Source organism: Rhineura floridana, chromosome 8, assembly GCF_030035675.1.
Source record: "Rhineura floridana isolate rRhiFlo1 chromosome 8, rRhiFlo1.hap2, whole genome shotgun sequence".
Classification (NCBI taxonomy): Eukaryota; Metazoa; Chordata; class Lepidosauria; order Squamata; family Rhineuridae; genus Rhineura; species Rhineura floridana.
The window spans coordinates 19717554-19732049 of record NC_084487.1 but is presented as its reverse complement, the minus strand read 5'-3'; the positions used below and the strand labels follow the sequence as shown (position 1 = coordinate 19732049).

General features: G+C 41.1%; 2 protein-coding genes across 2 annotated transcripts in view; one reads left to right on the top strand and one right to left on the bottom strand.

Annotated features, from left to right (window-relative positions):
* Positions 1-10347, bottom strand: part of LOC133390927 (1-phosphatidylinositol 4,5-bisphosphate phosphodiesterase zeta-1-like) — a 51732-nt gene extending 41385 nt beyond the window's left edge. Inside the window, exons 1-3 of the mRNA XM_061582082.1 lie at positions 10266-10347; positions 8444-8567; positions 4496-4727 (exon numbers count right to left, since the gene is read on the bottom strand). Of these exons, the coding sequence (XP_061438066.1) occupies positions 4496-4727; positions 8444-8567; positions 10266-10276 (367 nt within the window). The 5' untranslated portion in view covers positions 10277-10347. The remainder of the gene's footprint in view (positions 1-4495; positions 4728-8443; positions 8568-10265) is intronic.
* Positions 10348-12606: 2259 nt separating this feature from the next.
* Positions 12607-13434, top strand: CAPZA3 (capping actin protein of muscle Z-line subunit alpha 3). The gene has a single exon (XM_061640467.1). It carries the CDS (start codon positions 12607-12609, stop codon positions 13432-13434), a length of 828 nt encoding a protein of 275 aa, XP_061496451.1.
* The last annotated feature ends 1062 nt before the right edge of the window (positions 13435-14496 follow it).

Genomic DNA, 14496 nt, shown 5'->3' with positions numbered 1-14496 from the left:
CAAGCATAAAAAAGCCCTTTGTTTAGAAAGTATTTGAGTGTACTTTTCCAGTTTAGGGAATTTCTCGTCACTGTAGGTTTAGGTGTGATATTTCGTGATTCAAGTTAGGAAACAAAAGTTTGAACACTATATCGCAGAGGGAATCTGAGTGTAATAATAACAGAGCCCTAGGATATTTGAAACGGAAAATCCACCTGTGAGGATCAAAGTAATAGTGCAGCTCTTTGGCTAGGTTAATTTGTACCCTTCATGTCTTATGGCAGCTGTGTGGGAACCATTTACTCTTAGTTTCATTCCACACAGTGGCTGTTAACATTTAAATGGTCAGAACCACATGAGTGGAGAACAGGTCCCCCCCCCGCAACTGTTACACAACCAAGATAAAGTCTGTTGGCAATTTCCCATGTGACTGGTCCTGGCTACAAGGTGCCAGCATGAAATCAAACCACCAATCTGAATTTTGAAATCACCAATAAGTGATTTCCATGCCATTGCTTTAATGTTTGAATGGCACTACAGATATTTGTAAAATCTGAAGAAGGATCCTGGTTCAGAAGGAAAAAAGACTAGATGGCCTTAATGTCATTTCCAATTCAGGGAGTTACATTCTCAAATGATCCAAAAGTATTTCCAGTTATTTTGTTCTTGACAGCAGGACAAATCCATCCAGTTTAGCAGTTTTAGGCCATGCTGATTTCAGAAGAGAAACACATGTTTACTCTCCCATTGCAATAAATGCCATCTAAAAGTGACTAAATAAAACCCCAAATTTCTAACTATGGACTGCATAAAACTGCTTCACAAATTGTGAAAAAGAAAGTCGTATTCGTACATTTATTTATTTAATTAATTAATTTGTATCCCGCCCTTCCTCCCAGCAGGAGCCCAGGGCGGCAAACAAAGCACTAATACATTTGTGCTGGATATGATCTACATAAAATGAATTCACCACCTTTTCATATGGGAAAGTGTTTGGATGAAATAGCCCTAAAAATTAAAAAAATTAAAAATATTACTGTGTTGATTGGACAAAGCATGGGACATTTTCAGTATCATGAGCTGGCGGCTTTAACACAAATAGAAATCCACATGAAAATTAAACAGTATAGTCACCAGAAGCACACTCTTATCACCTCAGTAAAAAAATGATAAGGACCAAGTTACAAGTTACAGATTAGTGAGTACACTATGCAAAACTGTGATATACTGTACTGTATAATCAATGAGGGCACATCAGTGGACATATATCATCTATACATACTGAGGGCAATTGTGACTGATGCCTGGTGTATTAATATTAGTATATCCCACCCTTCCTCCTAGAAGGAGCCCAGGGCAGCAAACAAAAACACTAAAACACTCTAAAACTTCTTAAAAACATACTTAAAAGCACATTAAAACATATTTAAAACATCTTAAAATAAAACATTTCTCAAAACATGTTTTAAAAAAGTTTTAAAAATAGCTTAAAAAGCAATTCCAACACACAGACTTGGATAAGGTCTCGGCTTAAAAGGCTTGTTGAAACAGAAAGGTGTAAAATATAAGCACAAGAAAATAAATGTTAACTGCTTCCTCAGCTATGGAAAACAGACAGTATATCTGCTAAATGGTGATAAACAGGGATAGCCTGGCCTCTGTAGTCAATGCATTGGTAAACTCAAGGTTGGATTACTGCAATGTGCTCTATGTGGGGCTGCCCTTGGCCCTGGTTTGGAAGCTCCAGCTGGTACAAAATGTGGCGGCCAGGTTGCACATGGTTGTCAACATGTGACACCACTTTTAAAACATCTGCACTGGCTGCCCATTCACTATCGAGCCAGGTTCAAGGTCCTGGTATTACTTTACAAAGCCCTGAACAACTTAGGTCCAGTGTATCTGAGGTACCGCCTGAACCCTTATATCCCAGCTTGATCACTGAGATCATCTGCAGTGATCATCCCCCGAGATGGCGAGGCTCGTTTAACATCAACATGAAATCAAGCCTTCAATGTCACCGGCCCAATTCTCTGGAATGCTCTGCCAACAAACATTCAACAGGAGCCTTCTGTTTTAACTTTTAAAGGCCTGCTGAAAATCTTTCTGTTCTCCCAGGCTTATGTAGGCCATTAAAAAGATGCTTTTTTCACAACAGTTGACCTTTGTTTTTATTGTATTTTTAATGTCTTTATTCTATGGTGTTTTTTAATGTATTGTAAACTGCTTTGATGTTGTTAACAAAATAGTGGTATACAAATATTTATATATATAAATAATGTTGGTAAATGACCCCAAATCATGTCTTAAACACCTCATATCAGATGGCCTACCATGATTTTAAGACTTAACTTTAATCTTATCACTGAGGCATGAGTATTTCATATAAGCAGCAGCCAGGACTTCTGATATTTTCTCTTAACTCAATGTCAAACTAGATTTACACTTAAATATGTTCTCAATTTGGGTAGAGACACATTTACTGTTGTGCCAGCTCCAATGTGTCTCCACTTGTTTTGTGAAAACAGAGACACACAATGCTAGTCAAACTCTGCCCCTTTTTTCTCTAAAACCTGGTTGGATAGTTTAAGAGTTCATTTTGTTTTAAAAAAATCAGCTTCAGACAGATTTCACAACTGATTGGTAGGTCAACCCATTGCCCCTCCAGGTATGGCCAATGGAAATGCTTTGCTAGAGGCTCAGTCAGAAACAGTGATTGGCCCAACACTTTGCTGTGGCAGTCCTGAAAAATCTGAAGTCAGCAGTGGAGAAAGGTGTGTCCAGCAGAGTGCAAAGTTGCTTCAAAACATAGCCAGAAAAGCCATTCTCGCTGCTTTTGACGTGACTAGGATGCCCACAGCCTTACTTCTGCCAGCAACTAACTTACACACACACACATCCCAAAAAATCTACTTATATAGGTAGCATAACAGCACTTGAGTTGTTTTGTGAAAGTCACTGGCTTATACCAGAACGAACACTCAGATTTTATCACAAGCCAAACAGATAACATGTTTCTTTGTTTTGCTCTGCAGCAGACAAGAGATTACATTCTCACCATTACATCCCTTTCCACAAACCTTTTTATCCAGACCACTTATGGTGACTGAGCCACTATTTGAAGATCATATATTATCTTTCTACTTTCTTTCATGTTTGTCCTTGTGAAGCCAAGATGGCGTTTGCGGATCTTTGACATGAAATTCAATACAAAAAAGGAAACTGGCCAGGTAAGGGGGAATGGCAGTAACTGAGAGAAAATACTGTTTAATATAGCAGAAACATAAAAAAGAATGTGCCAAATTAAAAGGAAAAAAACCGAAACTGGGCAATATCCAATTGTGGCAGCCTGCTTGTACAATGGACTTCCTCTCATGTTCAACTCCTCCCCCCTGCAGCCCTCCCCCCATCTACTCTGGAGAGTTGGGGGATCATCTGGAGTAGATTGGGGGGTACCAGGAGCTGCAAGGGAAAGAGAGGAAGGGGATGATATTGACTCTCACCAATACAATATCACAAAGGAACAAATAATTGTAAAATAGGCACAAATTTTGCGTTGCATTTTTATTTGATTGTTAGTGTTTGTACACTATATACATATATAAACACACAAAAATCCCAAAAGTGTTGTGAGAAGTCAATGAGTTCAGCTCACAAAACAACACATACAAAATTTTCAGGGACCTCACATACAAACCAATGCTATTTGTTTCTGAATGTAATTTATACAAACTGGGCATATATAACTTATCCTATAAAGGAAGATACACATAGAAGAACCTGTGGGTCAATTTATAAACAACTTTTCTATTTTAAAGTACCCAATGTGGTAAGCAATAAAAATGCAAAACAATACAAACAAAACAGTTGTTCATATATTCTTAAAAAGGTCCAAGATACTTATACTATTATATGTTTCAAATCATCCTACACAGATTGCAATAATATTTTCATAAGCAAATATAAAACACACTTCTTGTTTCTGTAGGCTGTACTTTCCTTTCTTCCAGAAAACAGCAATAATGTGATTAACACAATAATTTGATGAATTAACACAATCTGAGTTCATGCAACCATGTATAAGTAAACACAGTAGGTGCAGTTTTGAAGTCATGCAATCAGCATGAACAGCACTGATCACTGGATGGGAAGGGTCAGTCTTCTGCACCAAGCCCAGCAACTGTTCCCCTTTTCTTCACCAAACAGGTGTTGGCTGCAGAAGCAGATGTCAGCACTATTCTTCTATTATAGATGTGGTCATATGGTGCAAGACACACACTCCCAGGTGCTAGATGCAATGCATTTCACCCCTCATTCTCATTGGAAAAGGCTAACATCCATGATAAATAACAAATTTAGAAAACTGATGATCTTTTTCACATAAAATAGAAATTTTCTCTTAAAGCACATTACATTGCAACTCTCTACATATTCATTATAATTAATACATTCATTACTACTATCAAAACACAAACTTATAACAAATTAATTACATTCTAACACTAAAACTTTAGTGTACCTTCATCAATGGGTTCAAATTTATTTATGAGTGACACAGCTCTTCGTTCATTAGCATCAAGTTCAAACTGTTCCTTTTTAAGAAAGTCAGCTAGATTTGCTGCTGTTAGAACTTTTTTGTTTGGTGAGTAGCTGGTGAAGAGTTCATGAAGTTCAGGTCTATGCAGAAGCGTACGATAAATTGCCCTAAAATCTTCCATGGTAATAAGTCCAGCCTTCTGTTTGTCATTTTTCTAAGTAAAAAGAAAGCAGTAAGTCTAAATAAAACATTTGTATTTATTTATTTATTACATTTGTATGCTGCCCTTCCTCCCAAAGGAGGCATATGTGACAGTATAAACACCGAAATGATGAACACTTCAATATGACTCCTAGCTTTTCTAAGAAACTTTCATTAGAAATAAGCTGCAAGCCCTTGTGATTGTGAGGACAATCCCAAACATATAAGAAATCAGTGATGCCCATGGCAGAGGAATGAAGTGGAAGGGGAATTGACATAGTTAGGCTACAAACTGATTGCAACTTAAAACTGTAATCTGGCATCTAGTTCTATTTCTCTAATATAGGTCAAGAGCAGACCTAGAAGCATAAGCCTTCAGTTTGACCACTTCACGTCCCATCCTGTACACCAGTTATTGGCTTAACACCAGTAATTAAGACAGCGGGCCTAGCCAACAGTCCCTGTTCAGTTGTGGCAGGGCAGGAAACCCATGTGAAGGGCCTGCCATCTGACCACATCTCTCTCTCCTCTGCTCTCCTCCCCCCTGCCACGCGCAAGTACAAACAGGACTCTGTCTGAATATTCACTAATAGGCAAAAAAACCTTGCGATTTAAGAACGTACCTATAGCCAACAGATATTTCTATCAAACTTTAAAAAGCAGGGAAATTGGGCAGCTATAGGGAATGCACCAGGGGAGCAGGAGACCTGACCTCCACTCTGAGATATTGGGCTGCCCTACAAATTAGTCAAAATGCAAACACAATTTGGGTTGGTCTTTCACAGTCCAATCCACTTGCTGTGTAGCTTAGAAGAAATTGGTAGCATTGGAAGGAGGGGATTGGAAGGGGAGGGGGAGGGGCAAGAAAGAGGGGATAGGAGGGAGGAGAAGGGAGGGTGGGTTTGATCATTTGTATACTTTTTGAGTTCAATGGGATTTATTTCTGTGCAATCATGTTTGAAAATGGAAATGGACTGCCTTCAAGTCGACTGGACTTATGGTGACCCTTTGAACAGGGTTTTCATGGTAAATGGCATTCAGAGGTGGTTTTACCATTGCCTTTTTCTGAGGCTGAGAGGCAGTGACTGGCCCAAGGCCGCCCAGTGAGCTTCATGGCTGTGTGGGGATTTGAACCCTGTTCTCCCAGATCATAGTCCAACACTGACCTAGGGGAGAGGAGGGGGAGGGGAGGAGATTGGGTGGGCACTGGAAGCCCCTTTCCTTTCCAAAAGGAAAACATAATCATTGCTTTTCAGCATTTCCCCCACCTTTTTATTCTACAGCAGGCACATGTAGCCTTCCACACAAATTTAAACCAAAGCTTTGGACAGTCATGGCTTCTCTCAAAGAATCTTGCATAGTTAGTGAAGGGTGCTGAGAGTTGCTAGGATATGCCCTGTTCCCCTCACAGACCTTCAATCAGAGTGGCTGACTGTTAAACCAGTCTGGCCACTGGAGCTCTGTCAGTGGAATAGGAGTCTCATCTCAGCACCCTTCACAAACTACACTTCCCAGGATTCTTTGAGGGAAGCCATGACTGTCTCACTTAAATCAAAGTCTGGTGTGGGTGTGGCCCCCTGATTAGCCAAGCCCAGCAGCTGTGAGTCTGGCTTCTAGAACACTGACAGTTGGTTCTTACTGAGCATGCCCAACGTTATAATTGGGTTCAAACCAAAATTTCTTAAATTAATTAAAAGTCAGCCAGGCATTTTTTTAACTTTTAAACTGCAGAAGATGAAGGTCAGCGTATGGGACAAGGTCACAACATGATTATAGGTACTCTGTGAACATGGCTGATTTTTAATGAATTTCAACAGATTATGAGAACTCTGACAGAAAAAAGTCCAAAAGGGCTCTGGGTTTCCCCTGGCTCTTTTTAGACTTTGAACTCTCTATTCTCTCTGTTTTGTGTATTGCCATAAAAATTGACTGTGTTGTTAAGCAAGCGTTTCTGAGTTCAGGACTATAAATTTTGTAAGGTTTTGTTTTGAAATGAGCTTATGGGAAGCATCAGAATGGCATGGGGTGTATTTTCAATTTAACATTGCGGAATGTGAAAAATCCACGCTGGCTATAGTATACCACTCTCATGGCTGTATAATAAGAGCAGCCATAATCAGAAGGAAAAGAGTGTTATGGGTTTGGGGTTGAGATGGATGATTTCTATGGATCCCCTTCCAGCCTCTGGATTAGCACCATGCACTTGGGGCTCATTCACACTGGAGTTGAACTCCGTTTTAAAGACGAAGCTTTTTCCATCTCGAAGGAGATCACACTTCCTACCATTCCAATTGCTGTTTTTCGTTCATACTGAAGGGAAAGAATCAATCATGCAGCTTCCTAATGACCACACCCTCTTAAAGTCAAACTGTCACTTCCTCTGGTTACCTTGGGAACCAAGCATGCTCAGCTTGTTCCAGAGTAAGTTTCATAAAAAATAGAAAAATTCATCACGTTTGATTATTTGCATTTTTAGAATCCAGCAGAAATACAAATATTTGTTTGAACAATGTTATGCTTTTTTGTTCAAGTTAGGGGGAAAGAAGCACCATTTGCAGTAGGCTTGCAGAATGGGAGCCAGCAGAAAATGACATAACAAAGGGAGGCGTGGGTGTGAACTCACAAAAGCATTGAAGCTAAGCGTCTACAAGCCCCTAGAGATGCAAAGCACAGAAGGTTTTTCCTTCCCTTTTCGGATTAAACTTTATTTGCTGCAGATGAAAAGTTGAAAGCACCGGGATGCCTTCCCATTGCCTCCTACATCATGTGATTGCTGCAAATTAAACGGGCATGCAAGTAGAACCCATCTCATGCTAAATCGCCGTGTGAACCGACCCTTGGAGGTGGGCTCTGCAGCCGAGAAACCTGCTCCACTGGTGAGATGAGTCTCCTTAGTTAATCTAATAGAGTGGCCAGGTGGGTAATGGGGCTATCAAGTGCCCATTAACTGGCAAATGGGCCAGGGAGATCCTATTGTTATTGAAACTCTTCAGGAGAGCCCCCCCTGGGGGGGCCTAAGAGAGGCTTGTTTTGAGTCGAGACTGAGGAAAGACTGGGAACTGGAGAGAGGCAGAGAGGCTGGCTTTGCACCATGGCTTTAGGCTGCCTCCAGTAAGCCTGATGGAAAAGAAAGATTTGTTGGACTGCTGATGCTTTGAACCCCTCCATCTTAAACTCAGGTTGGAATGTGTGTAAATAAATAAACCGTATTTCATCAAGACACCACTGCCTTCGCTGACCTTCTTTCCAAGAAACCAAACCCCTGGGTAAGCGCAGGGACTCCTGGAGATCTCTCATCGCTCAGAGACTGGGGTGGCATGCAACAATAGTATCATTTGTATAACAAGCTTCAAACATCTCTTTCTAAGATCATTAAGGGCACTGAAGGTAGGGATAGAACAGTAACAAATCTCTCACGTCACTTCAGTTTGTAAGAGACTCAACTGGTGAGACAGAAATTACCAACCCATCCCAAACTACCAGTAATTGGTTACTGTAAAGGAAACACTACCCAAGGAAGAAAAATCTAGGGCACTTGCTCATGGATGAAAGAGGTGCTTATAGTTAAATAGTAATAGGGCAAACCTATCTATGAGCAATAAATATCTCCTCTGAAAGAACTTTAATGTAGCAGCTTGTTGGCAGGTGATAAATGTACTTTGACAACTATGGTCCACTGGTCACGAATACAATTATGCATTTTAAAGGAATACAAGCATACTTTCTCACCTTAAACACTTTTTTCACATGAACATAGTCATAAGAGACATCAATCTTATTGAGCAATTTCAAGGTCTTATCTATATTGATCTTGCCATCCCTAAATTCATCAAAGATGATGTCCATGAACCATGTATGGAAAAGCAAATTAAGAATTTTTTTGTTAATATTGACATTTTTTCAATTCAGAAAATTGTCTGGTGTAAACACAAACATAGGAAGTTTGGCATCAAGTGGCCAGTACAGACTCTCTTCGAAATGGCCCAATCCACCTTTCACTGGTTAAGAATGGGAAAAGTTAAAGATCCAAACATGTCATTTAAATTCATTTGGGGATCAGGTTCTAAAGATGCCTGTGGAACAGCAGTATTCTAAGTGAAGAATCACTGCAAGAGGAAGTAGTGGATAGAGGCTAATTCTTCCCTTCTATAAACACAGTGATATGTGCACTGAGAGAGGGGACCTTTCCCTAGACTAGAAATGGTACATTTCTGTACAAGTGAATGAGATTTCCATCCCAGAATAGCAAACTGTCAAAATAAAAAAGGGATTCTTCAGCAATAGGGTTGAATGTATTAGGATAGGGGATATAGGACCCTCTTGATTTTGTTATCCATGACTTTTTTTTATTCATGTAGTGTTCCATGCAAGATAGCCTTCCAGTACAAAATTGGTAATTAGGGGAAATTGGGCAGGGGGGTATCTCCAGGTTCAAACAGCAGTCATTTTGGGAAGTCACTTCTCTTTGAGGTTGGAATTCTTCTCTGAAAGAGGAGGGGGCTCAAGTGTTTACCATGTTCAGGGAGCTGGGTTTGCATGGGGGCAGGACTTGCTATGTAACCGTGGACAAGTCACTCTCAGCTTTGGCTCTCCTTTTGCAAAAAAATAAATAAATGTGTGAGCTACTTTGCCTGCATGTGACTGGATGTTTATAAGGGGATTTGCAAATATAATAACAGTGTGAAAGAGGTTGAATAAATACTAGTACTAGGATTCTTCTGTATGTTTGTGAATCTCTACTGAAACACCCTTTGTTGGGGGGGGTTGAAGGGGGAGGCATCTTCGTATTCATTTTAAACATTTAAATATTACCTTTCTGCTGATCAGACAACTTATTAATTGCTCTGTGTGCAGACAAAATGAGGTGGGAGGCGGTAACTTATGGCAGGCTACATTTTGGAAAAGGGGCAACATTTCTGTTTAAAGGAAAAGGAGAGTCTCCTTTACTGGGGGAGGAGCAGACCCATTCTTCAAAGCCTCATTTATTTATTTATTGTATTTGTATACCGCCCCATAGCCGAAGCTCTCTGGGCGGTTTACAGCAACTAAAAACATCAAAAACAAACATACAATTTAAAACACATCTTTTTAAAAACAATTTAAAACACAATTTAAAAAATTTAAAACAATTTAAAAACACATGCTAAAATCTTGTGTGTGTTTTGGAGAGGGGGGGTAGGTAGGGCTGCTTCTCTCTACAAAAAATGTTCTTACATAAATTGCTCTTTAACTATATAATTGCACAAAGTTATTGATATATTTCTAAGATGCTTCTAGAGATGTCAGTTGGGAAGCAGAACTTGTTGCTGCTATAGTATTATCATTATCATAACCATAATACTTTCAAGAGTGGTATCTGGGGAGTGGAGGGCAGGGGATCCCTGTTATGGGCTCCAAGGAGATCCCATTCCCGGATCCCTCTACGGGGGGTTCTCTTCCCTTAATTCGCAGAGTTATTTTCTGTGGGGGCGGGAAAGTAAAGTGTGTGGGTCACCCCCCGCCCGCCCTCTCTCTCTTTCTCCCGCCCCTCCCCTCCTGGAAGCAAGGATATTTATTCTCCATGGTGTTGTTGTTGCCTCCTCCGCATGGCCTTCGCGCCTGTTCCTTACTGCGATGGTCTCAGCAGCTCCCAGCGCGGCATACCCCACCTACCCGCCCGCCCTAAGGTCTTCCAGGCGCCTTCCCCTCCCCTCAAGCGCGACCGCCCTCGCCGGTGTCCGCGAGGCGATAAGAGAGGCAGGGGGAGGGAGGCGCGGAGGCCCCTCTGCGGCGCGCGCGACCGGCACGCGGGGGCTCCCCGACGTCATAATCGCCTCGCGAGGGGGCGGCTGCTCCTTACGCCCCCTCTCCCATCACTCTCCTCTCTCAGCATCGCTGCCGTCATAATGAATAACACACACCGTTGCCAAAGAAACGCTCAGCCTTCCCCCCCTTTCCCGCTCCTAACCCATTTTTCCCTCAGTCTCCAATTTGTAGATAAATGAGAGTGCTTTTATGAGAGGTAACAAATATTGGCAAATTTGTAGTCCAATCATATGTTTTGTCAGAGGGGGGAACTTCCACTGAGTTCAATGGTAAATGCACATACGTTTGTGGCCTAGGGGAGCTAACTGAATTCAGATGGTCAGGAGATTTGGCTAACTTACATTCAGATGGAGTGGAACAAAATGATTGACCAACAGAGCATGTTAATGGCACTAAAGCCACCAAAGAAACAGCAGCATTTGTGCCCTTTCAAAACTGTAGAATGTAAACTGTTAGGATGGGATTTCAACGGACATACAGCATAGCAGGATGGAACTGCTCCACGTACCTTACAAATAGATTACACTTCTAGGAGCAGGGTGGCAAGTTCAAAAGTCCCATTCAACCTTCCAGTGAAATATTCCCAAATATGACTGGAAGGCAATGCTTGTCAAATATAGTTTGTGGTTTGTATTAGCATTGCTCTATTAACATTGCTCTATTCTGCAAGAAAGCAATTATCCACCAATGTGCTTATAAATGTCTCCAGAATTAAGATTGCAATCCAATGTGCAATTACTTGGGATTGTATTCAGCTAAGTCCTACTCAGAGTAGACCCACTGAAATTAAAAACCCTAAGTTAGTAACGTCTATTAACTTCAGTAGGTCTATTCTCTCTGAGTAGGACTAATATTGAATACCACTCTTGGAAGCAACTAAATAACATGGAGCTTACCTGCAAGTAAACATACTAGGCTTGCGGTTATCCTCAAACACTGTTTTTTGAACCTGCATTTTTTTATTAGTGTGAGCGTGCATGAATCATTTATTTTTAATACTCTTATCATTTGACTCTAGTCTTCTAGATCATTTCACGATCATATCTGTTGTGTAAAGGACAAATCGTTCTGATTTGCACAGAGTATTTTATTTATTTATTTATAAATATATTTGTATACTGCTATTTCATTTAAAAACATCAAAGCTGTTTACAACAAGCTTTAAAAAAGTACAGTAAAAGCCATTAAAAATACAATAAAAGCAGAAGTCAACTATTGCAAAAAGACATCTTCTTAACTGCCTGCATCAGCCTGGCAGAATAGAAAGATTTTCAGCAGGCGTTTTAAGTTAAAACACAGCCGGTATAGCACGGTGGGGAGGAGAGCCTGGCTGGGAGTCCAGAGTCGGTGAGTTCAAATCCCCGCTCCTGTCTCCTGGGTGTCAAGGGCCAGCTAAAGATCACCCCCACAGTGAGTGGCTCAGGGGTTACGTGCCCTGCCACCTGTGCAGCTGTGGGCACGCTACATAGTCCCAAGGAGCCCTGTTGCCCCCCAGCTGGCAGTTGTGGACAAGGAAGGGGGTGGCTGAGGACTGGGGAGGACTAGCCTCACGGGGAGGCAATGGTAAACCTCCTCTGAATACTGCTTACTATGAAAACCCTGTTCATAGGGTAGCCATAAGTCGGGATCAACTTGAAGGCAGTCCATTTCCATTTTAAACAGAAGGCGCCTGCTGAATCTCTGTTGGCAGAGCATTCCAGAGAACTGGGCCGATGACCCTGAAGGCTACATTTTTGTGTCAATGCTAAATGATCCTTGCCAACTCGGGAGGGCGACCAGTGCTGCTCCAGCAGATGATCTCAGTGATCGAGCTGGGATATAAGGGTTTAAGTAGTACCTAAAATACAATTTTTGACTGAAAATTCTGTATTAAGCCAAACCCCTCAAGTAATTCTAGATTATGTTTAGTCCTTTGAAGTTAAAACTTAGAAAAGGTTAAGGAGTGATATTAGCAAACATTTTAGTCCTTAATTTAAAAACAAGCAAACAATATTTTTCTTACACATTTAAAAGAACTGATGGGGGGGTTGTTGGTTTTTCCCCCAGTTTCGATTCCATCATTCGCTTTATCACTCCAAAGACAGCCAATGATGTCTAAACAATGTGAATTATCTAAGGAGGAGAAAATAAAATTCATCTGCAGTTTGCTTCAACAGGCCCCCCCAGGTGAATTCAGGAATGTTTTTGAAGACCTCCGCATTCTGGTTCGCGACGATCACCTCATGAGGTATGAGGCTGCTCAGGTCTGTGCCAATCACACCAGGAACAATTTCACAGCTGTGAACATAAAAGGGGAGAATGCTCTTGTGACTCGCTATAATGATCTTGGGGGAAATCGCTTCTTTGATCCACAGATCAAGCTTTCTTTCAGGTTTGATCACCTGAGCAAAAGAGCTGATAAAATTTTGCTTTATTGTGGTGTCAGAACAGATAATTCAGAATTATGGAGAGAAACCCTTAATATCATTTTAGAGTCCTATATGAAGAAGCATTTCCTTTCAGGAGACTGTCGTGTCTACAGAAAAACCCTCAGAAGCAACCCATTCTTTGTGGTCTGCATTGAAGGCCATCAGTACAATGATGTCTGGAACAGTCTTTGGAAATCTGTGTGGACTATTGCTTTTACACCACCTACTTCACAGGTCGTGGGGAAGATTGATCTGCAGATACACTATTTCAAGAAAGCTAACCTCCACTGGACAGCAAGCAAAGATGTTAAAGACTGCATATACTTAATTAGCCGTGTCCAGTTTGCTATGGAGTTTGAGAAATTAGTTGAAGCTGAAGAAAACAAACTTCAGACTGGTTTAGTGGAAAGCCTCCAGATCTTGTCAGATGACATATGGAGAGCACTGCGTAGACAGCTCCCAGTGACTCGTACTGTCATCAGCTGGGATAAACTGCTGACTAGTTAGAGGAGAGAGGTGAAGGCATCTAGAAGTGATGTACCATTATCCTTCTTGAAGTGCCTTGTGTGAATGAAATATCAGCCAAATAAAACAACAATCACTGAGTACATTCCCATCAATTCCTTTGATTTATTGTCTGGTAGTTCATGGGAATGTGGAGTCCTTCAGCACAATGAATAGTATGCAGGTCAGTAGTGTCTAGGCTGGAGTGTATTTTCATTTCATTACATTCCTAGTATGCTGAGCAAAATACCAGAATCCTTTGCAAAAGGAAGGGGTGTCTTCCTTTAATGTGAAAACAAAGATGAAGAGAACCACAATAAAATGTCTGTTAATATAATTTCTCTGTAAATACCCAACAGTTTTCAAACCTCCACAGGCTCCTTAGAGAAAACCAGGGAGCTAGTTTTCTAAATTGCTCCCAGCTTTCTGAATGCCATTCTACCACACCTGGCTGGTTTTATTTATTTATTTATTTATTGTATTTGTATACCGCCCCATAGCTGAAGCTCTCTGAGCAGTTTACAGTAACTAAAAACATTAAAAACAAACATACACGTTTAAAACACATCTTTTAAAAACAATTTAAAACACACTGTAAAAAATTTAATATTTTTTTAAAAAAACAGATGCTAAAATGCCTGGGAGAAGAGGAAAGTCTTGACCTGGCGCTGAAAAGATAACAGTGATGGCGCCAGGCGCACCTCGTCAGAAGGATCATTCCATAATTTGGGGGCCACCTCTCCCTTGTTGCCACCCTCCAAGCGTCCCTCGCAGTAGGCACCGGGAGGAGGGCCTTAGATGTTGAGCGTAGTGTACGGGTGGGTTCATATCAGGAGAGGCATTCCATCAGGTATTGTGGTCCCAAGCCGTGTAAGGCTTTATAGGTTAAAAGCAGCACCTTGGTTGGTGATCCTGGGAAGTTCCCACCTTCTCCTGTTACATATGCAGATTGCTTGCTTGAGCTGACTGGGTGTTGCGTGAATCCTGCCATTTGCAAAATAATGACCTACCTTTGGGCTTCTTTGGAAGAAAGGGCAGAATATAAATAGAGCAGGCTATGGTCTG

Bases quoted from the DNA above. Each gene is read 5' to 3' on its own strand.
- CAPZA3 (XM_061640467.1), top strand. From the start codon at position 12,607: ATGATGTCTAAACAATGTGAATTATCTAAGGAGGAGAAAATAAAATTC.